Genomic DNA, 25,563 nt, shown 5'->3' on the forward strand with positions numbered 1-25,563 from the left:
AGCAAGAAGCAGTAATTAAAAGGTAGGAGAATTATAGCAGAGAACATGTTTATTGTAGAATGGATTCATTACTTTAAGGGCTGAGGTGGCAACTGTACCTTGTTACGTTGTATGTTGAACCTTACACAAAAGAATACATTCAGTCACTAATCAAACCTGAGATTCTAAGTAATGATAAATTGGAACGCTTCATTCTTCCGCTGGTGTGAATGCTAGTCAAGAAAAAAACAAAAAACAAAAAAACAAGAATTCGTTCTCTGTGTCTGTTTAATGTTGATTAAGAAACAATAAACAGCTGCAGATAAATAACGACTAGTGTGAGCATTTTGTCTCTAGACATCAGAAGAATTATAATTCTTCTGGGTTGATTGGAGGTCTAGGTAAACCCAGAGTATACCAAATGTTCTTAGCAGAAAACATAATTTTTGCTTATGCAAAAATATTATCAAATAATACATTTTGGAAGTATAGCTATATACCTAAAGATAAACCGCAAAGCTGTATTGAACTCACACTGAGAGTTTTCATTTTAATGAATGCTAAAAACCTGTTGACATTTAACAGAACCGTTTCCTCTCTAACAAGTATATCACAGAGATCATATAACAATGGCGTCTAGTGGGTGTTGGTGGTTGTAGGCAGTATGGTGGGGCTTTGACTAGATTCTCCTTACTCTGTTATTTTCTGGCTTAGGAAGGATTCCTTGGACAATAATTGGCTTCCTGCAGTCAGTGTATAGCACAGGTAGGTAAGAACTAAGAGGTAGGTCATCATCAAGGCTTAAATACGTTCCACTCCGGAGTGGACAGAGCAAACACCAAGTTAATGTGCTTCGAAGGAAATTACTCTCCCGCTGCACTTGGAACTTTGTGTTACATTAATCTCTAGATTTAAGACTAGCGGTATTTGTGATGTGCCTTTGAAAATCTGATAATAAGACAGAATTCTTTAGAGTATGAGTTCATAGGCCTTTAACAAATGGTGTATGCTGAAGCAATGCTCTGTATTATCTCATGGGACAGCAGCTGTGGTGGGCTGTTTAAAGATACCAGAAAAATAAGAAAGCAGGGAGAATGCTCAGGACGCTGCTTACTTCAAACATTTCCAAATCTCTCTGTCCCTGTGCTTAGAGAAGCCATAATTGAGATGTGAAAATGTTTTTTATTTATCTTCTGTATGTATATATGGACACTGCATGGGGGAGGTTTGGATGTGTTCAGTTCATTTGTGTGGGGGCAGGGGGCTTTCTAAGGAAGATTTATTTCTAAAATCAGTTAAGTTGTAGGATAATTCTCAACTGTAAATATATTAGACTTAGTGTCCCATTGTACAGCAGAATCTACTGATCTTTTTGAAATTCAGTGTCTTCTATAGCATGCCCTAGAATTTGTAGATTAAATATGTATATTTAGTCTGTAACAGATGCCTCTTAAGTGAATAAGATTATTCCCCTGAGGTTGTGTGTACTTGAAAGTTGTGATTCCAAAATATGTCCTTATACCTCATCCCTCATTCTGTATATGAATCCAGCCTCACCGATGTCCTGGAGAGACAATTTGAAGGTTGCTTTCCCTAAGCTTATTAGCCCTTTTTAAGAGAGTATAAGTGCCCATGTCACTGTCCATTCCATTAGACTTTTGTAAAGGTTCTCTAGGTTGGAGTGTCAAGATGACTGCTGGTGAAATGCTTGCCGTGCAAAAATGAGAATCTGCACTTGGTCCCTGGAGATTCCCCAGGATCCACATATAAAGCTTGGGGGCGAGGGTAGCATATAACTGTGTCTTGGTGTTGTGGAGTCACAGGCATCTGGATCCTTGGGGCTCAGTGGCTAGTCAGTTTGGCTTAATGGGTGGGCTGCAGGTCCCAATGAGAGACTGCGTCCTGAAAAAATAAGGCAGATGACACTTGAGAAAGACCTCTGGCCACCAAATATGTATGTGTATATGTATGCATATTTCTACCAGACCCTAAAAGTTTCTCTATTTCTTTTAACAACATACTCTGTTTAACTCAAGAGAGGTATTATCAAGTCTTCCATGACAAACATCTGTACAAGAACTTTGCATACACAAGGGCTGTGTGCTGTGTCTTTCATTAAACTCATTTCAGTCCTGGGAATGCAAGAGGAAGGCCATTCTCCTGAGGCTGCTCGGTAACCAGGGTCCTATGTATGCAAAGTGGAATGGAACTTGGAAATAGTTCCCACATCTGACTACACACTAAACAAGGTAAACCAAAGATCAAGCTTTAGACAGCCAATCACAAACAGTAAATCAGCTGATTGATCATGTGACTATAGAGGTCTCATCTGACCCTCGTCATATGGTAGAAATGCTTCATCTAAACACAGCAAAGTAAGGCCAACACAACACAGTAACCGGTAAAGTGACATTTCAAATCCAGGTTCACGGTTAACCTGGAAAAGCTACCAATTCACAACCCTCAGGGCAGAGAGCGTTGTACTTCTTCTCCTAGGTTTCAATGAGATCTTATTCATGAATTATTCTTCACTCAAATAACCTGTCCCAGGTCCATACTTTGTTTAAAGGTTTGCTTTAAACTGTCCCTATATTCCTCCTATACATTGTTAAAACTCCTCCTGGAATTCTCACAAAAATTATAAATAGTTCCCATTCAGGGGGCAAAATGCATATATTGGTCCTAAATTTTCACCTCTTCTGAACTGATTGTTCCAACTGATTGTTTAATAATCACTTGCTTTAGCTGAAAAGTGAATTTCTAGCTTGTTTTCAAGTTCTCATACCTAGACTTGTTTTACTGTTCACTTAGTTTTGAATATTAACCACATTTCACTTTCTAGAAAATTGATTGTAAAACTCATTTACTTAATTATTTGTCATTTTCTTTGCACTGAGGACTCAACCCAGGGCAGCAATTTGCACACGGCAGACAAATATTATATCCCTGATTTATATCCCAGCAATTCTTTCCTGCCATTATAATGTTGTAATCATGCTGTTCTGGCATTAGCACACTAGTATCCCTTCCTACTTAACTAAGCATCCTTGTAGCTTGCACTGTTTCTTCACAAGTCCACCAAGTATCAGAGACAAGCTATGGATTCTGTAATATCCATTATGAGGAGTGGTATGAGGCAATGCTTCTTGGATATAAAGAATTTTGTCCTATATTCCACTCACAAGATTCAGAAAACCTTATTTGCACCCTTCCCTGGATGTCAGAATAGTCCTTAGGTATCTATGTCTTGTAATCATAGTCCATCAATTATTATTAATTATAACAGAGAACAAAATCTTCGCACTGGGTGGGTCAGAGTTCTCTACATTCTACTACTTCTTGACTTATGGAAATGAACCTGAGACTGAAAAACCTGCTTTGGAAACCAGAGATAACTTTTATGGCTACTAGGAGAGGGTTAAGAAAACTCAGAGTCTCTGTTACAGCCTTGGGTAAAAGGTATCACATAAGCATCTGTAAGAGGATGGCAGATTTAAATTTGTGCTAAGAATTAACATTTTGTGTTTATGCCAGATGTCAGGTACCACTGCTTTTCTTTGAGCTGTCAAAAAGCAGAATACTGAGAGAAAAGGTCAAAGCATCCTGAGGGATGTCAGTAGTGCTTAAAGATTGTAATGACAGAAAAAGTTGCTTTAAGTCTACATCTATCACCACTTCAGATGTCAATTCACATCAAGTGGAAACAGAACGGGCTTTCTTAATAGCTTTGTGGAATGCAATATGCTTTGGCGCTAGAGTTGAAAACACACCATGGTTACTGACTGACTGCCAGAATGGGTCCCTTTTTCTGAAGATCAATGATTATGGATGATTGATGGACTGCTTTCCCTAGCAGCAAACACCAGCCTGTTGTTATTACTAGAACAGATGTAAATGTGATCCACACATAATTAATTGAATTTACAAAATGCCAGGAGTATATTAACTAGTCAAAACAACCTTTTAATTTTCTCCCACAGATTTTATAATGATGTAATGAAGAAGCTACCCACAAACATATTAAGATGTTATAGCCAAGCTCATTCTGAACAAATTCAGGAAAATACATTTGTTTACTCTTAGATAAGGTAACAACCATTTTGCCCCCTCATCCCATCCTTCTTCCTCTCTTCCCTCCATCTCTAATTTTTATTCTTTCTTTATATTTTAATTTTCATTTGGAGTGCCTCAGTACAGAATTAAATCTTTAAATAAAATTCATATGGCAGTGCAATATTGAAAATATTCAAAGAATTTATAAAAATTAGAGAATTGTACACATAGTTGTACCACTAATTACTTTTAATGGCACAGGACCTTATATATGAATGCTATAATCTATCTTCTATCTTGGTTGTCATTTCCTTAAGAGACTTATAAGCACCTCTGTCCTATAACACTCCATGAACAATGGCTGTTCTCTCGTTGGAGAATAGCAGAACTATATTTCTCTCTTTGGGTATGTTCTTGTCCAAGAAAAACTCAGAGAAATAAAAGCTGTTTTCTCCAGTTTTTTTAAAACAGAATTTTAGAAAAGAACAGTATTCATACTTTTTTTTGTTGTTAAATCTCGCACTATTAACAAGAACACAGTGTGAAAATTGTTGCTGACTACAACTAAAGTGGTCTCTGGATAGCACAGGCTGAGGGGACAGTAAAAGCATCAGAGAAAATAAAGAGTGGTAGAGCACATACTGTGCACATTTACTGCCTATATTTAATACATCAACCTGCTGACCAGAGTCCTGTTACAGAGGGATGTGCTGATCAAGGTTATAATTGTGTGGAAAATGACCAGGGGGCGGGTGCTGCAAAGGATACATAGGAGCTATGAAAAGATTAAAAGAGAATTTTATAAAAGTCACAGGGTGGGCTTCAAAAGGGACAATACCTGCAAGCACTGTAATGACCCTAGAGATACCGAGTATTTTAGAAATAAAAAGGGCTCTCTTGGTACCTCTCTCTCTCTCTGTATCTCTCTTCCCACCTTTCTGTGCCTCCCTCTCCTGTGTGGGAAAGGCTCTCAGTAATGGGATTGAACCTAAAGCCTCTAGAATACAATGTGATAATCATTACCACAGACCTATATTCTCAGACTTCTTTCTCTTTTCTTTCTTTCTTTCTTTCACTTTAATGCAGAGGCTAATGAAGATGACGAGGCTGATCTTGAGCCCCTCTTGTATCCTGAGGATATCTTTCAAATTAAATCTTCTTGATTCAGCCTGTCAAGAAGCTGGCTATAAGCCTGAATGCTGGGATAGTTCATAACTTTCTAGACTTCCATGCAATTTCTCATGAGGCAAAACAAGCCATTTGCTCACAGCTATAATAGATGAATCTTTGGTTGATTACTGTTTGTACTAGTAGAGACAGTGTGTGTGTGTGTTTGCATTTTATATATATATATATATATATATATATACATATATACTATATATATAAGCATTAGAACTTGCCTTTAATGTGCCATTTAACTTTCCAACTAATCTTTCTCCAAATAAAATCAACTACAAACATTACAGAATGAGTATTTATGCCTAAGTTCCCAGTCTTTTCATTTCCAGAACTTTGTTGTATTTAGCTGACTGATTTAGCCTCACTTTGGGGACATAAATCATTTGCTAGAGAAAAGTAATGATGTAAATTAGGCTAGAAGGGGATATGCTTAATTAGTTCTAAGAAGTATGTAAAACATATCTGGAAAGCTTCAGAAGGGTTGAGATGCTCCTGTCTGGTACTCCAGGCTTCCAGGATCCTATAATGAGCTACTTTAATTAGCCTTGTTGGGAATTATTTTATGTACTTCCAAATTTAATAAAAATATATTTTCAAGACCATAAGCCATAAACTTAGATGTCTCTGAGAATGTTTTCCTTAATAACATTTAGTGAATGAGGCCTATTCGTGTTTTAAAAGTTAGAATTAATTAAATACCCTTGAAAAAGAGACTTATAACTGCAGTGCACAGGCTAGAGATACCTTCAAACCATGCTTTGATTGACCCTTTTAAAAAAATTTTTGACAAACTAACCAACATAGTTCTGTTTTTTTCTGAAAATTTTTAGAATATATTTTTCATTATTTGTGTATCTTATCTGCATGTATATATGTGTGATTCTCACAGAAGTCAGAAGATGGCAGCCCCATGTCTATAACTGGCATTTCAGTGGGTTGTGAGTTGTTACACGGGTACTAGGAGCTGTACTTGGGTCTTCTGCAGAAACCAGCAAATATTCTTAACCTCTGAGCCAGCTCTCTAGCTCCAGGGTGTACTTTCTTCATGGTAATAATCATCTGGAGGCTTTACATTTTCTGTTTAATAAATGCATAATAATTGACACTGCAGTTATCTCAAAACTCTAGGGTTTAACATTTAGTATGGCATAAGCTTCATATTGTGGTGTACACTTAAAATCCTGGCACTGAGGAAGTGATGGCAGGGTATTGAAAATTTCAAAGTCATTGATAACCAGAATATATTGTATGAAAAATGTTTTTTAGTAATTCTCAGCTACAACATCAAGTTCAAAGCCAAACTAACATACCTGAGACTCTATCTTTTTATAAATAAAGAATACAAAATGTATGCCATTTATTTTTCATTTGAGATACTTAACTGTACCCTGTAGACCTCCAAAATAAGGTTAGTGATCATTATGTAGTTCTTACAAATAGAAATTGAGAGAGAATATAGAAATCTTGATTAAAACTGTGTCCATGAATCACTTCATGATTTATTATTTTTAAAAATTAATATCATTTCAAAATTCAATGACAAAAAGAACATGTTTAAATAAAAGCAACATCCAAAACAGATGGAGGTAAGTTTTGAAACTCTGTCCACAGAAGATTCCTCTCATTTTTATTCTAGGCACACTCCATCCCTTTAGAGTCAATGAACACAGATAGAAACGGACACAAATCCAAACTATTCCAGAGGAAGTGCCAATTTGGTGCCTCTGAAAATGAGAGCTTATTCAACTGCCTGGAAATGAGTTGAGTTTCTGTGAGCACACACAGATGCAGTTCATGACTGGGTACCTATCTGCTACTCCACTCCTGGGCACATGGAAACATGCTGGGGAAAAATCTCAGCTACTTTGCTAGCTATACAAGCAACTTGGCTCTCCAGTGCAGCTGAGGTTAACGATAAAAACATTCTGCTGAGCTTGGAACTGCCTGGCTTATAAATAAATAAGCATTGGTGCTCTATGCAAAATAACCCACTTTGCTAAGTTCAAAATTCCTACTCAAGCTTACTCACTAAAATACTTCTGCTCCTGTACTTGCTCAAAAACATTAGAATCATGTGACTTGAGGGCAAAGTGCAGCTAGTGTGGCTTGAAGGCCACCTGGATCAAAATTCCCCTGAGTCATCATGGGTGAATACCTCAGATTTCTAGGAAGGACACTGCACTCTGGGGTCTGACCTGGGGGCTGGGCTTACAGAACACATATTTGAGCATGTCTTCCATACAGCTTTTGGAGGCAGCTAATGAAATTCACAGAATGCTGCCCTTAACCCACAGGGTAGGAGCTCTGTGTACACAAGACCCAAGAGCACTTACTTAAGTAAAGACTGTCTACTTAAAAGTGGCAGTACCTGGATCGTTGGACATACAATTTTGTTCTACTTCCTCTTAGGCAGTGAACATTGGTAAGATTAGTCAATACTCACAGTTAGGGGCCTGTATCAATAGTGCTGACACATAGGCGAAGTTCCAATGAGTCCAATTTAAAAGTCTCACTTCTCCTTTTTCCTGTTTCCCTACCTTGAAGCAATCTGTCCAGGTGGAGGGTGTGAAGGAAGAAGGGAAGCTAAGGTCAGAAGCACTCGATTTGAATGGACCTGAGCCAGATGATTCAAGTTAAGCTAATGTATTTTCAGGGTTCTTTATTCATATAGGTTTTCCACACTCGATACAAACACAAAGATCAAGCCAACAACATGGCTCGGTGGGTAAAGGTGCCAAGTACCAAGCCTGACAACCAGGATTTGATTGACAAGCTGAGGTCGGTCATCAAAGGCAGTTCATCCCGAAGACACACATGATAGAAGAAAAGAATAAACTCCCCAAAGTTTGTAATTTTTAAGTAAAAAATTACAAGGCAACCATTATTTTATCTCTTCTCTTTGCTAGTAAAGAATCTAATTCTTATCTCTGGCATAGTGGTAGCATTGTTTTCCTCCTCAATCCTAGAGGAAAATGTTAAGTACAAAGCTTTATCATACTTGGAATGCTAAATGTATGAGCTATTTTTTGTTTTTAAACAGGAGTAACCCTCAACCAGAAAGCCAAGTTTTAAAATAAATATTTGTTGAATCACTGTTTCTTCTGTGGTGGATTCAGACTCCTAAGTTTCCTTGTGTAATTTTTTGATGCGTTTCACGCTTTGGTTGATTATTATCTGCGGTGAGAGAAAAGAGAGTAATAAGAACTCAGCTGCCTTTAGAGAGAAAGAAAGCAAGTTTCTTGTCTTTCAGCAGACATTTAAGGGATCTGAGATCATAGTAGGAGGGGAAGTCTGGAGTCTTGCAGGACCTGGGAGATGTATGGAAAAATAGTCAGGTCAGCACCTCTGAAATCTGAGGAGATTCTCACATAGAAACTGAGAATGTATGGAGGGATGAACAAATGTACACTTTCTTCCTGTTGCTTTTCATGACCCTTTTAGGACTGTCTGTGATGTCTTCATGCTAAGGGAGTTGTCAAAATGGGGAACAGATGTTGCTACAGTTCTTTAATTAAATTTCCATTTCTCCTCACATCCATTCTGTTAACAAAAACACACATATACATGTGCATGCACACAAACACTGCCCACTGCAATGAAGGATAGGAATGCAATGTGTGGGTGTGGGGATATTGAACAATATTTCAGTTATGACAGTAGCTGCTAAGGAGGAGAACAAGAGAGACATCAGGTCTGGCACACCTCAGTCCTTATTTTTTTCACATGTTATTTGTCTTATAAGGTTGCATTTCTCACCTCTGGACACCAATGTTTCATGATAACTAATGTTCAGGATATAAAGGAACTATTCTAACTATTCTAATATTCTCAAGTTAAAAATTGTGTGCTTGTGGCTAATGTGAAGGGTGTGGTTTTCCTAATTTCTTCCTCTGCAAGCTTGTTGCCAATGGTCAGAATATTCTCCACAGTTGAGTGGAGAGTGTGATATGACTTTCTCACGTACTATGGTGCCTCACATTTGACCATGTCCCCTGGAGGGGGAGACCTGGTGGCACTCAGAGGAAGGACAGTAGGTAGCCAAGAAGAGACTTGATACCCTATGAGAATATACAGGGGGAGGTAATCCCCCTCAATAACAGTCATAGGGGAGGGGAATAATGGGAAAATGGGGGGAGGGGGAGGAATGGGAGGATACAAGGGATGGGATAAACATTGAGATGTAACAAGAATAAATTAAAAAAAAAAATTGTATGCTTTCAAACCAAATACCAAATTCCCTGGGGGAAAATGCTTATGGTTTGCCCAGCGTGTGACAGAAGCATTCCTTCACCTGAAGCCTGGTGGAAAATACTACCTGTGGGCTCTGGTTAAGGTGACAAGGGAGGCCATGGGGAAAGGCTGGCTCAGCACTGCTGTTGCCCTAGGGTTGGCATCTCAAGGCATCCTTATTCCTTTATCTCTAGCCATGGTTCTTATTCTAAAAAGCAAGTCTTGGTGGGAGGTGATGGTACATGTGTTTAATCCTAAGGCTTAGAAGGGTGGGAAAAAAGGGTTACAAATCTGATGTCACTGTAAGATACATCGTAGGATCCTCCCTTAAAAGTAAACCAACAACAGCAAGAAAAATTAAACAGGAGATAAACAGAGTTACATAGAAGATTATTGCTGCCCAAACTTTTCAAGCAAGAAAATCTTGCTGTGTAGTAGAAAACAACAGCATCATTCTTCAAGGATTCACATGAAGCACTTTTAATCTCATGCTTGGGCATATGATAAATATATTAGGATTGTGGCAGATTGGCATATTTGCAAATGAGTAGGACATGAATAATTCATGTGTGTTTCCTTCCTAAGTCCTCACAATGATTGCTTAATGATGGATTATGTTTTACTGATTCACAGGAAGATAGACACAGAAGTAAGGAAACCTGCTCCAAATGCCAGAGTTAGAACACAGTCCAAATTATAGTGGTCTAGCTCCAGCCTAACTTATGGCTCCTATATACTCTCTCTCTCTCTCTCTCTCTCTCTCTCTCTCTCTCTCTCTCTCTCTCTCTCTCTCTCTCTCTCTCTCTGTGTGTGTGTGTGTGTGTGTGTGTGTGTGTTTGGAATGCTTATTTTATTTACACCCAGATATAAATATTTGAAGAGTGTAACAGAATGCAATTTGAAATAAGCAATATCAACCAGACACTCAAAGTTGTAACTTATATGTGCATAAAATTTCCTTTACTTAAAAAATTTTAAAATATTAGTTTTACATCCCAAGCTGAAATCGCTTGCTGTGTGGCTTTGTGTAAATTCCATAAGCACCGTGAGCCTCAGCTTGCTGATGTTAAAAAATAGCACTCCTCATTTTTAAAAAGATCTACTATCACATTGAATGTTAGCACTGTTGACCTCATTCTGGGGCTACTTAGTTTCAAGCTAAAGCACATCAGTACTGCAGCGTGACCCAACACCCTGAGAACATGTAACGGCCTTTCAAATTCCTGCAAATTAGCCCACTAATTTACAACTGGGGATTGGTTCTATTCTGAATATTTTCAAAAACAAATGAGTTGAATGTATCACAATCAAGTTTATTTCCTGAAAGGTCCCAGGTTTTCCTCTGCTTAATATCAAGCATTTTGGGGTACAGCAGTAAAATTTTTCTGAGACATATAACAAGGTTCACAAACCCAGCTATTCAATGGATATATTTGTAAAACAAAATAAAATAAAATAGATAAACGGAAAGAGTGATGGATAAATAGACGAAAGGAGGGAAGGAAAGATGGAAGGAAGGCTGGCTAATTCAATTCTTTTAATTCACAGTTTCTACAGTTAAGCAATTTACAGAAACTCAGGATTTCATATCCAACTGTAAAATTAATGTGCAACACTGGGCCATATCCACTCTACCAATTATTTCCCTTTAGAGATGGAAAGCTTTGCAGTCAAGTCTATGATTCCAGCCAAGGCTTATATGTCAACTAATTTAGAATATACTTGGGTGAATGCCATTATGGATCAGTTAGGATTTTTGACTATCAATAATGCTAAGGGTCACATCAGTATTGACAGAAATAAGAAAAATGTGTATATAATTGTGATATGTTATCCATTCAGCCTATAGGTGGATTTTCTATCTCTTTGCTTTGATGCGTTTACATACCACTTAACAAGAAGCAATAGATTAAAGACAGTATTCTGCAGCTTACTGTAGGTGACAAATCCTTAATAACCCACCAATTATCAGCTTCTTAATCCTGGTTTCAGTTTTGATGAGGCCAGTTATACTAGGATAAAGCTATTGGGCATTCTGCCTTGGTTTCTGCTGTGTTGGAAATAGAGGACACAAGGTTTAAAGTGAATCAACTCTACATCCTGTTTAGGGGGAATTATGATGGCTTTCTGAAAGACATTTGATGCCAATATTTAAAAAGTCCCTGTTTCAGGTATGACTGGGTCATAAAAAGCAAATTTTAGTTTAGGAAAACTGAGTGCTAAAACAAGAGAAGCTATTTGTTCAAATAAAATTATTCTGGAAAATTGTTTAGAATCATGCATCCCTTCACACTGGGCAGTGGGTCTTTCTGTCTTGATAATATCTCCACTAGCTCAACAAAATAAAACAAAGATGAAAATTTCTTTTTCATACCATCTAAGGTACCTGAGATGACTTTTACATTTTGGCCCATTCATCTTGGGAGAAAAAGAAATAAAGATGTAGCTCCACAGGGTGTAAATCCCACTCCATCTGGCTGAGCAGCATCAGCTCTCGCCTTGGTCACACCAACAATTTACACAGCAATTTTTAGCACAAAGTTGCTTCAACCTCTACTACCTGCTGCTTGACACCTCTCACCCTCCCCTTTCACATCCCAAAGGCTATGTTGTTGGAAGTGGATGATACTGCACAGGACAGAATGTTCAAATGCCTGCGCATAGCATAGACGTGCAGCAGAGGCTAGTTTGCTTATGAAACACTAAGACAGACTTTTATTCATGCTCAACATATTTTACCAGCCATCATTTTGCAAAGACAACTCTTTATGAAAAGATGTGTATGGAATAACTTGATTAGTCTGTGAACTTCTGTTCAATTAGTATGTTATCATGAGGTACATACACACTAATCTTGTGACCTTAGAGCAGGGTGATTATTCTCATACATTTGCATTCTTAATGATTTTATGATGGCCAGCATTTACATGGAAATTGCACTAATTATCATTATTGGAAACTAGATTAATAATGACTCTACAAGAAATCTATGTTGAAGATATTATTTCTGGTTTGTCATCTTCGCATTCTCCTCGTCGTAACTTAGGACATTACTTATGATTTCATCAGAGAGATCCTGGATTGTTTTGCAAAAAGTCAATAAACTAAAAATGACAGACGGCATGGCAGCATAAAGGAAAGATTAAGTTATTTCTCATATAATAACAGTTGCTCTGGTCAGTGGCTATATGGAAACCCAGCATAAAGTTTTAATTCTTTTCAACCATGGGGGAAAATTGCTTTAATGAGATTAGATAAACAACTGATCCTTTTTAATGAAAGTGACTCAGGTTGAAGTATGGACAAGTTACTGAATTCTTACATTGAGCTATGTTAGTTCATCTCCCCTCTCTATTTAGATAGAATACTATTGAAGTATTCAAATAAACAAAAGTTAGGAGTTTACTTCATTAAAACAAGACAAAATCTGCTAGTGTTGGGATCTTCTGCATGCTTGAAAGTGTTCTATCCTGACCTATGTCTCAAACCCCAACAACAGGTTTAATATAACTTGACCATGACCAATAATATAAAGAGAAATAGAACAGTGGAAATTACAATGACAAATAAACAAAGAATAGGAGCAATGGTTAACTGTCACTAAATAGCAGTTCTACTAGTGACCATAATGCTGACATTAAAAAGATCTAAGCCAAGAGCAATTGCAAACAAGCAAACAGAAACCTTTGACATTGGGCCTAATTCCATAACCTCAAAATTACCAAATGAGCAATATCTGTACAGTTATTATCCTTCGGACTCCACCGAGATTCTCTGAGAAAAGATTGGCAATAGCACTGTGGGTGTGGTAAGGCTCTTTGGGGGTACATGACGTCCATCTATGAGAAAAAGATTCATAATACATATAATTCAGGGTTTCTTCAAGCCTTTCTATTTCTGTCTCATTGTAATCCTCTGTAAAGAACATGCTCACGGAGATGTGATACTTTCACAAATTCTGCAAGTAAAGCACTAAGTTAACGATGGCTTGCATCCATACACATGTGTATCATGTGTAGTGAGAGTTTTGGTTTCTTTTAAAACCCAGTTATGTGGTGAATGTGTTCTTCTTTTAATCCCAGGTGTGGGATAAGAGGCTGCTTCACAGCAGGGGATTATGATTTGCACTAGAAGGGACATGATTGTCGCCAGCTGCAAATAGTTTAATTCTGGGGTCTCTGGAGAGAATTATAAAGGCCAGAAACCAGAGATGGACACTGGGCCCTGCTACTGCTCCTGGTTGTGGTTGATGAGAAGAAGTTGGAAATCTCCTGTAATTGCCCAAGATACCCAGCAGCCCTAATCAGCAGGAAGTAGTTTAAAGAGGTGTACATCCCTTCCCCTCTAAACTTCTTTCTCTCCTACCTAGTGTTTCAGGGTTGGAAGGGATTAGGGTGAAGATGGGTAGTAGAGAAAAAAGAACCCAATACAATAGCTGAAAAAATAATGCCTACCATCATAGACTATAACTCCTCAGTCATTTTCTATTGATTATTAGATATAATCCACACCTATGTTAGAGACTGTATTTGCTTTCACATTACACCCATGGGATTAGGAGTCATGTATTAAAATCATTTTCTTTTTTATTTCTCAGACTTTGGGATCATCATTAGAAGCCTAGCTATATCACTTCAGCCTTAGGACTTAGACAAGAGTTTTATGAGACAATAAAAATATACAAATCAGTTAGAGACCTAGAAGGCCACAAAGCAATGAAATAAGCCATGGTGAAGAATGCCTTGAAGGCATTGCTTCAAGCTCGAATGTGAGGTGGATGCTGGGGTGATCTCTTAGGAGAGACATAATATTTTGCCTGGATGAGCTAAATGCATTCTAGTGAAAGCAAAGCAAAGGAGCTGGGTAAGAAAGGAGGTTCGGGGACAGAATGAGAAAAACAGGTAATGCGCCAGAACTTTGCAAACTGAGACAGTTAAGATCCTGATGCTGAGTGGCCTCTGGATGGTAGTCTAGTAAGATACAAATCAGTGTGTCAGGACAATGAGAATCACATGCTATACATCTAACTCTGACCTGGTCCCGTCATCTCCCTGACTGAATGAGCCATGCTTCTGTTCATGGTATTCACTAATACTCCACGCATTGTAAGGGCTAATGTGTCTTACTTGAAGAGATGTCTTTTCTTCTTCACCTACGATCTCACCAGACTTATATAGTTATTTTATCACTGTTCTTCACTCCCAAAGAGAGGACTCTGTGACACCTCCAATACCTGAAATAAATCCAGATGTTCTAAGGTAGAACCATAGAGCCTGGCCAACAGTTGTTGTCTCTTTGTGCTCCAGTTCAGCCAAAAGAAGCTAAAGCTGGTTGTGCAGCTCCTTAGGGTAAGTCTAAGAACAAATCCTGGAGTGTGAAGTGCAGGTCATGCATACGATAAGCAGAACAGATTTTAGTACTCACCACCGGAGTGCGGTGGGGGTCCACAGAGAAGCACCACCCCCTGGCCTTCACGGACTGACACTGTGCTTCTCATTCTGGTCTTAAAATTTTCAAGATCTAATTCAAAAAGAAAGGAAGGACATTTCAGAAAGAAAAACAACTTGTTATCTTTCTTTGGAGGCGATTGTTCAAATCTCTCTCAAGGAACCTCAAGAGAGCGTCTGCATTTAGGAAGGAAAGCAGGATTTGAAGTCTTTATTAAGCCCTCTATGAAATGAGCTGTATACATGCAATAGACATGTATGCATATGAATCTCATGTTGCTCTAACAGGATTGCAAAGGGATGGGGCATCTAAAATGGAAACGCATATGTGAGAATAAAATAACCACATACTATGATCCATTAAAAAAATGAAGTGCCCCAAACTGAAAAACACACATAAATATGATGTTCACACCCCAGGAACTCACCACGCCTAAGACAGTGTATGTCATTGTGTGACCACCACCCCACCTCGCAAAGTCCTACTCTAATATGCCTGATCATAAGCAGCTTGTACAAACTTAATTCTCTACCTGTAATTATTTTTATTTACAGAACAATGTAAACACATGGAATTTCTGGGTAACAGTCTTATTGATGTTGGAAAAGGCTGTATGGAAGGTACACATCACTGGGAATAACAAAGGAAGTAGAATTTGGAGAACAACAATAAATTAAATGAATAGACTTATTTTTATTTATAGCTGCAAAACATTAGTAATTTTATAATCACAGAAAAGATGATTTATAAACATTCAATAAATTTTAAAAAATCAATCAAAGGAAAATATCATTTTTATTATTAGCAGTGATCTTTAGAAAAAAAAATATAATTTCTCCCAATAATGGTTAGGATAACCCATATAGATATAGACTTCCTAGCTTGGCTGACCACAGAGGAATGGACTATTGACTTCCTTTTTAATAATAGCTGAAGCCAACACAAGTTGTAGCTCCTTACCCATGTTCCAAGTAAATACCCAAATACATTCATTGGCTCACTAGAAAATACAAAGATTAAGTCTATGCAGGAAATAGAATTAAAGATCTGTTTCTCTAAATTCAATTAAAATGTTTTTTGAATTAACAGTGTATCATCTATATAGGAAAATGTGCAACACACACACAGAGTTGCACATACACAAACATATAATTTTTAACTCTTAAACATTGTTATAAATGTCTAAGTGACAATATGATATGTAATGGAGCATATCTTCTAAATAAACTTTAAAAAACTTCCACTTTCCTTTGAAACACATAAAAAGACAAGGGCTTATTTTCACATTGATAAAACTGAACTTTATAGACATTTGGAAGTGCACCAAATACCATCCATGAAGTGCAGCAGGCAACTGAATTCTTGTATTGATGATTTTATTGTTACTGGGAAGTAGTGTTGATCTTAGGGTGGAGGATTTTACTAAAGCAAACAGAGTCATTTTAATTAGAAGCTAGTCTACAGAGATGTATGGCATTATGGGTATGTCTGCTACATTTATAGTGTGTAGCATACACTACTACAACATGACATAGCTTCCTAAAGCTGCAGCCAAGATAAAAGATTCTCCAAGGAATAAAGCTGCTGTGGTGTAACTGAGTGGCAGTGGAATGCTAAACCATTCAAATATTTAAGTGTTTAGTAAGAATAAAATCTACTCGTAGAAAAGTAATTTTCAAAGATGCTTTTTTTTTAGGAGCTAAGTAGGTTTCATTGTTGTTCTTTTGTCCCACAATCCTGTGTTCTTCTACTACATAACCGTATACCTTGGAGACTTTTAGCATTCTAATTTTGTTTGTTAGTAGTATGTCCACGGAGCTGTGCACATGTCTAGGTAGACATGTGGAGAAGGTTGGCCTTCCCATTCAAACTGGGGATTGAACTCAGTCAAAATGTCCCTTCACCTGAGAGATCTAATGCAGTTGTTCAGGCTTTCAAGGCAAGTGATTTTCCCCTCTGAGCATTCATACTAGAACTGCTAAGGAACATTACCGTCACTGCTTTTAGCCAGCAAGCAAGCACACAGGAGTGGACAAATGAGAAAAACAAGAAGGAAAGGAAGAAGGAAGCTCATTCTATAAAAAGCAATTTCTCTTCTACAGGCAAAAAATACCTTTTGATTACACTCAAATACTGTTTGGCTATCAAAGTCCTCAAAACATTCTACTATGAGGGAGAGGAAGGGAACATTGCCTTTGATTCCTGCTCTGGCTAGTTCATGGGCATTGGCATCAGCTGTAGAAAAAAAAGTAATCACAGCAAATTTAATTTGTTTACAACATCAGTGACAGCAAACTTCTGTCACTATAGTGGAAATCTCCTCTAAAGCAACTTCTTTTCAGTATGTCTCAAATTTCCCAATTATCATTACTACCAGAGTTGGTTTTTTGTTTAATTTGTTCCCTTTATATCCCAATTGTAGCCCCCCTCCCTCATCACCTTCTGGTCCCATCATCCTTCCCTCACCCCCAGCACCACTTCCCTAGGCCTCAGCAGTTTTATTCTTAATAGCCAGAATCTGGAAACAACCTAGATGTCCTTCAACTGTGGTACATTTGCACAATGGAATACTACTCAGCTATTAAAAACAAGGAAATCTTGAAATTTGCAGGCAAATGAATGGAACTGGAAAAGATCATTCTGAATGAGATAACCCAGACCCAGAAAGATACACATAGTATATACTCACTCACAGCAGATATTAGCCACATAATACAGGATACCTACACTATAATACACAGATCTAAGAAGTTAAATAACAAGGAAGACCCCAGGGAGAATGCTTAATTCTCATTCAGAAGGACAAATAGAATACACACTGGAAACAGCTGAGGAGAAGGAACAGGAAGGGAGCCTACCATAGAGGTCCTCTGAAAGATTCCACTCAGCAGGGGATTGAAGCAGATGCTGAGACTCACAGCCAAACTTTTGGGTGAAATGCAGGGAGTCTTATGAAAGAGTAGTGGATAGAAGAACCTGGAAGGGACAGAAGCTCCACAGGAGACCAATGGAGCCAAGAAATCAAGGCATGGGAGGAGGGTGGTGCAGAGACTGATACACCAACCAAGGACTATAAGTTATTTTTATTTCTAGAGGAAAGTATCTAACAATCACTTTAAAATTCCAAGTTAAGATGCCTAATAATCTCACTATCTGAACCTGACATAAAACAAACACGACACTGTGTCTTCTTATGAACATGTATTAGATTCAATCGAAGTTAAATCTCTCAATTATTAAGGACTTCCTGAAAGTGTCTGTGATATGAGTTTGACAAGAGTATATGGGAGACAGTTCAGCACTCAAGAGGACTTGATGCTCTTGATGAAGACCTAGGTTCAGTGCCCAGCACCCACACAGCAAAGCAGAACCATTTGTATTTAGTTCCAAGGTATCTGAATCTTATTCTCACCTCTGCTGGAACTATATGTACATGACACAGATAAATACATACAAGAAAAGTATCCATACACATCAAAAATAAAAATAAATATCTTTTTTGTTGGTCAAGAATTCACTGAACACCAAGGATATTTATACATTGACACTTAAAGAAATGTGTGACAGATGTATCAAAGAGCAGAACTCAGCTGGGTGGATGCAGGACGGCAAGTACTGACGGCTCTGTAGTAATAACTCATAGTGGTTGCAATTTGTATCACCTTGAAAGCTAATGATGATGAGAGTCTCTTCATGAGCTTATATCACATCCATATATTATCTCTAGTGAAGTATCAGTTTATGTCTATTTCCTGATTGGATATGGTTCTCTACTACTGAGTTCTGAGAGATCTTGTTTATTTGAGACATGTTTTTTAAATTAAAGGCATGATTTGTACATCTTTTATTAGACTGACCAAAAGCATGATTGCATGAAAACATGCATGTCATGAGTGGATGAAAACAAAAAGGAAGGAAGGAAGAAAATGAGGCCATGACTATCTCCAGGCATGGTAAAGGAGGTTTATTGTAGATGTGAGGGAGACCACAGCCAAAGGCACCTGGATGGCTTCAGATTGAACATAACTGGCAGCTGAGATGGGCCATAAAAGGGGAATGGGAAGTAGAGTGAGAAAGCAAAGATAGAAGAACCTGGTGTGGCAGCCACAAGGCCAGAAGGCCAAAGGGGAAAGGGGGGCAGTAGCCAAAATGGCTACAGTTATATAGGGAAGAACACTAGAGGGAAAGTAGTCTAGCCCAGTGTGAATTAGAGACATTTAGAATACAGGGTGAATTATGCCAGCTAGGTGGACCCTGTAACAGGTATATACTGAAGGATGCTGATAAAATTTTGCAACCATTGTTAGCTTTGATGTATTAATAGGTATCTAAGCCTTTTGTCCTATCTTGCCTAACACTAGGCAAGGAACAGAAAGGTTTTGTTGAGGCACCAGGGGGCATGGTAGAAAACTGAATCCTTATAATGAATGATCTTGGTTGTAACTTTGAATGTTCCAGGGACAAATTAATAAACAGAATGTTGTTTGTGTCTGTGGATGGGCAATAGCTTCTTCCAGCCCAGATATAAAGAGGTCTGAGGGAAATACAGGACTATGGTTGGCTGCCAACGTTCATCCTTAACTGGTGAGCATCACCCTGTTGTCTCCACTGTTGACTCTTGACATTGGAATCAGCTTCTTTGGCTTTCTAATGATAACTGAAAATCAACAGATTCTCTAGGAATCTTTCAGTCCTTCAGCACCAGAGCAATGGCTGGAGCAACTACTGAAGTCTCAGCCTCTCCAGGATACAGCTAGCCATTGCTGGACTACTCAGCTCTGCTGGGAAGTCAGTCTGACAAATCACCTCTTAGTATACACTTACTTTGTCAATTCTGCTCCTCTAGAGAATGTCAACAAACACAACACCCAATCAAAACCTTATTTTTGAAAGAAGTACAAAATTAATTGGGAAAATGCCAGCCTTGGGAACTTCTAGACATGTGAAGTAATCTCCAGCAGTGACATGAGGTTGAGAAGGGTCTCCAGTAGCAGACCTCAGCCTTCCATCTGCCTTTATCACATCATAAGATGCCCAAGACACACCTCTTGGTTTTGATAGTAGCCACCTCAAAGTATACTAATTTGGAAGTCTTCTGAATAGGCTGCAAAGTGCCTGGGATTAAAAATATATATTCCCTGAAGTAATTGTAATTGTAGTGCTTTGCTGCATTAGTGTCTGTCCCTCAAGCACTCCCAGCTTAGTACCAGTGGAACAGGACAAAGCTTTCCTCATTTCAATTGACTCCCCCTTCCCACCTTGCATGCTTCAACATCGAAGAACATAGAAAAAGAGCATCATTAGTTTTGTGACTATTAATTTTTTATTTTTAAACCTTTGCCATTGGATTTTCTTACTTTTCATTTTACTATATACTCTATTATCTTTATTTCACTTTAAAAATTAAGAAACCATATTTCTTTTCTCACATTACTTGATTTTGGTTACATGGATTTTACTCCTATCGCCTTAGGATTTTTTTCTTTTTTTTTTTTTTTTTTTTTTTTTTTTTTGCTATTTCTTTTTCTCTCTTCCTAACATCCTTCTCTTGACCAACAGCTGTTTCTCTTTTTATTGATCATAGACTTTTTGTGTGCCTTCCTCTATTACCCTGACCCATCTCTTCTTTTACTTAATTATTTCTTACACTTTTACATTAGTTAGACTTAGAAAGATATGAACCACTCCAGCCCACAGGGACTGAAACCCCATGGAACATTGCTTCAGCAATTCAAGCTCCGAGCTACACAACATGAGACAGCAGCAAACTCCATGGCCTTCCCGAAACACATGATGTGAGTCCACACTGCACACAGGCTGCAGCTGTTGGTATAGACTACTTTTATTCATCTTCAAATCTAGGTTCAGCCAGAGCTCTTTCTTGAAATCATTAAAATTATTCTTGTTGATCCATTTTTGTAGTTTCCATACTTTTATGATCCATTCTGTAGTCTCCACCAAGTTTATGGCCATGTCATTTTTAACACGAATTTTTCACTTTCTTTGTTTCATATCTCTGGACATTGTACAGGTCACCCATGGATCTCTGAAACAGGTAGACTTTGTGTCCACCATTTTATTTCCTTTGGGCTCTCAATGTCAAGTCTCCAGGACAAAATAAAGTGCCTGATGCCAATAGTGCAGGTCTCCTAATAGTCTGTTGGTAGGAATCAGTAAAAGAACAAGACAATAAGAAAGTGGGAGTCTCAGATCAGAGTTGCCAAGGTCCAGATATTTATGACCAGAGGCACATCAATTTATCACATACGCTTTGCATTGGTGCAGTGGGAAACCTCTAGTCTCTGAGCTTCACAAGGAGTTTTGAGAGAAGATTCTTGATATCAGAGAGATGGGAGCTTTTTGCGAGATATAAACTGTTATGTAAGTGCAAGGTCAAAAATGGGTCTTTCATGATAGATAAGAGGTTGGATGATTTCCTTTGATTCCCTATTTCAAAATTATAGTTTGTATATCTCTCTCTACCACAGATGTCTGTCTATCTGTCTGTCTGTCTGTCTATTTGCCTTAAGAAGGGTCAAGCTTTGTTGCTCAGTCCAGCCTTGAATACAAAGGAGTCATGAGATCCTTGAGTCTCACAAATCCTACGTAGCTGACGATACGCATGCCCCCCCCCCCGATGCGAACCCCTGTTTCACAGCCTTTTTATATGCAGAACAACACAAAATTGGTTTTTGCTTTGGGATCCAGTGGTTTTAACCAGCAATGTCTGTGCAGTTGAGGCTGTGCCATTAAAAAAAGCCAAAAGTGGAATGAGAATTTGGTAACACTGTGAGATTGCTTGTAGGAGAAGGATACAATAAGATTGGGGATGGGTATGACCAGAATGTATTATATATATGCATTGTCAAAGAATGACATATTTTAATTAAAAATTATAAAGTTAAACAAATAACAAAGAGTAAAACAACCTCTCTAGTGACTCTCAAGCCTAGATCTCTTTATATAATTTAATTAATTTATTCATATTACAACTCAATTGTTATCCCAACACTTGTATCCTCCTGTTCCCCCCTCCCTCCCGCTTTCTCCCTATTCCTCTCCCCTAGGCCTAAGACCGAGGGGGACCTCCTCCCCAACTATATAGTCATAGGATGTCAAGTCTCATCTTGGCAGACTGCTTGTTCTTTCTCTGAGTGCCACCCAGCCTCCCCACCAAGGGGAAGTGATCAAATAGGGGGCATCAGAGTTCATGTCAGAGTCAGTCTTTTTTTTTTTTTAATATTTTATTTAGGTTTAATCTATGTGCATTGGTGTGAAAGTGTCAGATCTTGGAGTTACAGACAGTTGTGAGCTACCATGTGGGTGCTGGGAATTGAACCCGGGTCCTTTGGAAGAGCAGGCAGTGCTCTGAACCACTGAGCCATCTCTCCAGCCCCCAGAGTCAGTCTTAAACACTCTCCAACCTCAGGTAAGGGACCATCTCTTTGTGTTCTTTTGCTTTTTAACTGAGTTTGAACTCAAGTCTGTGTACTTTCATGTGTGTGACAAACCTAAATACTGCTCTGTTCTCATGTTTACAAGCTTTTTGATTGGTAACTTGTGGATACACAGAATCTCAGCAATAAATTGAAATTAATATCAGCAAGCATCATTTTACAAAGAATAAATACTCTTCTTTATGCAAGTTATTTAAAACACTTCCTGATACATAAGTGTTAAGTGAGTGAACATCATTAATAGTTTCTTTACATTCTTCTAGAAACTTCAGCAAGCATCAAGTTTCTACTTGTATATCTGCACAGGTACATGTCCAACAAGTTTTTAACTAAACTTGCATTTTCTGCATGTCCTCCAGACACTTAGGGAAAAAATACTTGCCCTCTTTTATTTGACACTGCATCTTCCTTTTCTACAATGCCTTCTGTAATTCAGGTCCTCTTCTAACAATTTTTTTGTTACAATCCTACACAAAGCCTACGTCCACCTTTTTCTTTTGCCTGTTTCCTCACAACATTACTATAGTTCGTGTTCATTGATTTATAGATCATGGCCTCTCCTTTTTACTCCAAGTTTCTTACAAACCATATCAATTTTTCGCAAAATTACTTTTTTTCTATAAATTCTTTTGGTGAATATTATACACCTTTGAGTGTGTGTGTGTGTGTGTGTGTAGCATGCTTTGTCATCTTTGAATCACTGACATCCTGAGTATATACTCTTCAGCGCTGATACAATGAGCATATAATAGAATTAATAGACAAATGGATCCCTGAAGAATTATGACAGACATTTTTCTGAAATTCATCTACTTTGTATTCCATAAAAGCTCTAATGCAAATACATTATTTTACATTTTCTATAGCACTGTAGTTCAGAGAAGCACAGTAAGTGATGAAACCAAGACTTGCATGTACTTCCACTGATAACGAGCCCTGTCCTTTTAATCTTCATACTTCATACTGCACAATGATCACACCTAAGCTTCATCTTGTCTTCTTCCTTGTGGTCTCTCACTTCTGAATCAACCCATCCTCTGCCCATAACATTGAATTTATTGCTCTGTACAAACCAGGCACTCAATTTTAAATAAGTGCTCAAATATTAAATTTGAATCCTTAATGCATTAACGTTAATATTCAAATTTTTGCCCCTATTCAGGTCTTCAACAATGTATTTGCATACTTAAGCATACATATATGCCTGTGTTCTGTGTACCAACACAAGAGAGTATGGCCTCCAACTCTGAGTAATTCAGAAGTGTAAAATGTTGCTGATGTCCTAACCTTTCTCTCAACTTACATGAACTATACTTGTCTTCAAGGACTAGTTAAAAATACCCCTGTATGTGAAGAAGATATTTGCAAAGCATTGAAGACATTTATTGTAACTGTAGGTTAGTGTGTTAGGGTGCTCCACTCAACAAGACGGAAGGTTCATGCAGAAACCCCCTTTCTTTTATTCTATTGTTCCTGCACACCTCCTACTGTACCTGTTCAGGAAAGATGGCATGCCTTAACGCAAGCCCTTGATCATTGTGAATAAACACTGTAATCCTTAGCAAACACCATACTCCTATCTATTAGGTCCTTTCTAGCTTGCTCCTCTGATGCCTTTAGTTCAAGCTGTACCTTAATAATATTCCTCATGTGGATAATTAGAATATACCAAACAAGCCCAAAAAAGGAAAAAAAAAAAAAAAAAAAAAAACCAGAGAGAGAGAGAGAGAGAGAGAGAGAGAGAGAGAGAGAGAGAGAGAGAGAGAGAGTTAAAAAAGAATATGTGCCAGTAACAATCTGAAAGTTCTGTTACTTTCACATAATAAAACCCTTTTTGTAGGTAGAAGTGAGTAAATTATAAATACTTTATAATTTTGTTTTGGTAGTTCTCTTATCATTCATTTAATCAAAGGAACACAGTGTGCAAGCACACACACACACACACAAACTCACACCCTTTGCATAATATATCAATTACATTTATAACACTAAATTTTTAAGCAAAGCTAATGTAAAAATAAAGTGAAATAAAAATTATTTTTAAGGATTTCTTTTATTTGACACACATATATGTATACAATTCTATACATATAAAATTCTAACTTTCTTTACAAAAACTATAATTATCTTTCCTTTAAAGAAGTATTTCCCTTTTCTTTGAAATAAATGCCTCACAGCATAAATAAAGTTGAAAATAGTTCCAAAACAACAGTAATGACTTCATTTTAACGGTCTGTAGTACCCATACTTGGAAGGCTGGGGCAGAAAGAACAAGAGTCTGAGGCCAGCCTGGACTACATGGCAAGACTCTGTTTCAAAAGCGAAAGACAGAGTTGGAGAACAGCATCAATTTCACTTTTATAGGGCAAGAGAAAAAAGAGTAGAGTTGTTACAGACCACCTTGTCACTAGAAGTTGTATTTTAAAGACTATTCTAAATCGCCACATTTGAAGCCTAACTGTGGTACTTTATGCTACTGAGACAATTTTCTCCAGGCATTTTTGGAAGAGTGTACTTGGCCCTTTCAATTAGGAACAACTACTTACTACTCTGGAAATAAAGAGAACGTACACATTGATGTTACCTCGAAAATGGGAACAGATTGCAGTACTCCAACACATTTGCCTTAATTATATTCTCAAACATTTACAAAGGCTTCTAATAGATTAAGTTCAAATGTAGCAGTGGCTCCTTCACACACACCAGGAGCCCTGTTTCACTAGGAATACCCACCATGAAATTTATCCCGAGACCCTCACACAGACTTCTCAGACTCTGGTATCAGCATTGTTGTCCGAAATACGCAGATGTTTCTGCATATGTCACAGGCCTGCTGAGATCATTGTGTGAAGAAAATAAACACAAAATTTCTTGGAACACCTTAGGGGATCAATAAATGTTAGCAAGCAGCTTCCCCTCTCCAGGCACAGGGAGGCCTATGTCTCACACTAACCACAGTCTAGTCAGACTTATTTGTGATTCATGCCAGCCTAAATTTTATGTCTTTGGAAGGATTCAACCGCTTGACTCTATTTTTTATTACACGATCCCACTCAGGCAAAAATAGTTTTTCCTCCTCCCAGTTATACTCAGTCAAGGAGATGCTAAATTATTTTTGTTGAATTCCACATTTAATGCAATGCATCTTAAAGCTCCTGAGAGCTGAAATTTGTTAATGTGATTTTGATAGTAGATATAAGATGTTATAGTAAAA

The 25,563-nt window shown here is 37.8% G+C and overlaps 1 protein-coding gene across 1 annotated transcript in view; it reads right to left on the minus strand.

Moving 5' to 3' along the window:
- The window catches only part of Cntn3 (contactin 3), a 357,126-nt gene that overhangs the window by 150,187 nt on the left and 181,376 nt on the right, over nt 1-25,563 (minus strand). Inside the window, exon 5 of the mRNA XM_051155002.1 lies at nt 14,869-14,964. Within this exon, the coding sequence (XP_051010959.1) occupies nt 14,869-14,964 (96 nt within the window). The remainder of the gene's footprint in view (nt 1-14,868; nt 14,965-25,563) is intronic.

Source organism: Acomys russatus, chromosome 13 (genome assembly GCF_903995435.1).
Source record: "Acomys russatus chromosome 13, mAcoRus1.1, whole genome shotgun sequence".
Classification (NCBI taxonomy): domain Eukaryota; kingdom Metazoa; phylum Chordata; class Mammalia; order Rodentia; family Muridae; genus Acomys; species Acomys russatus.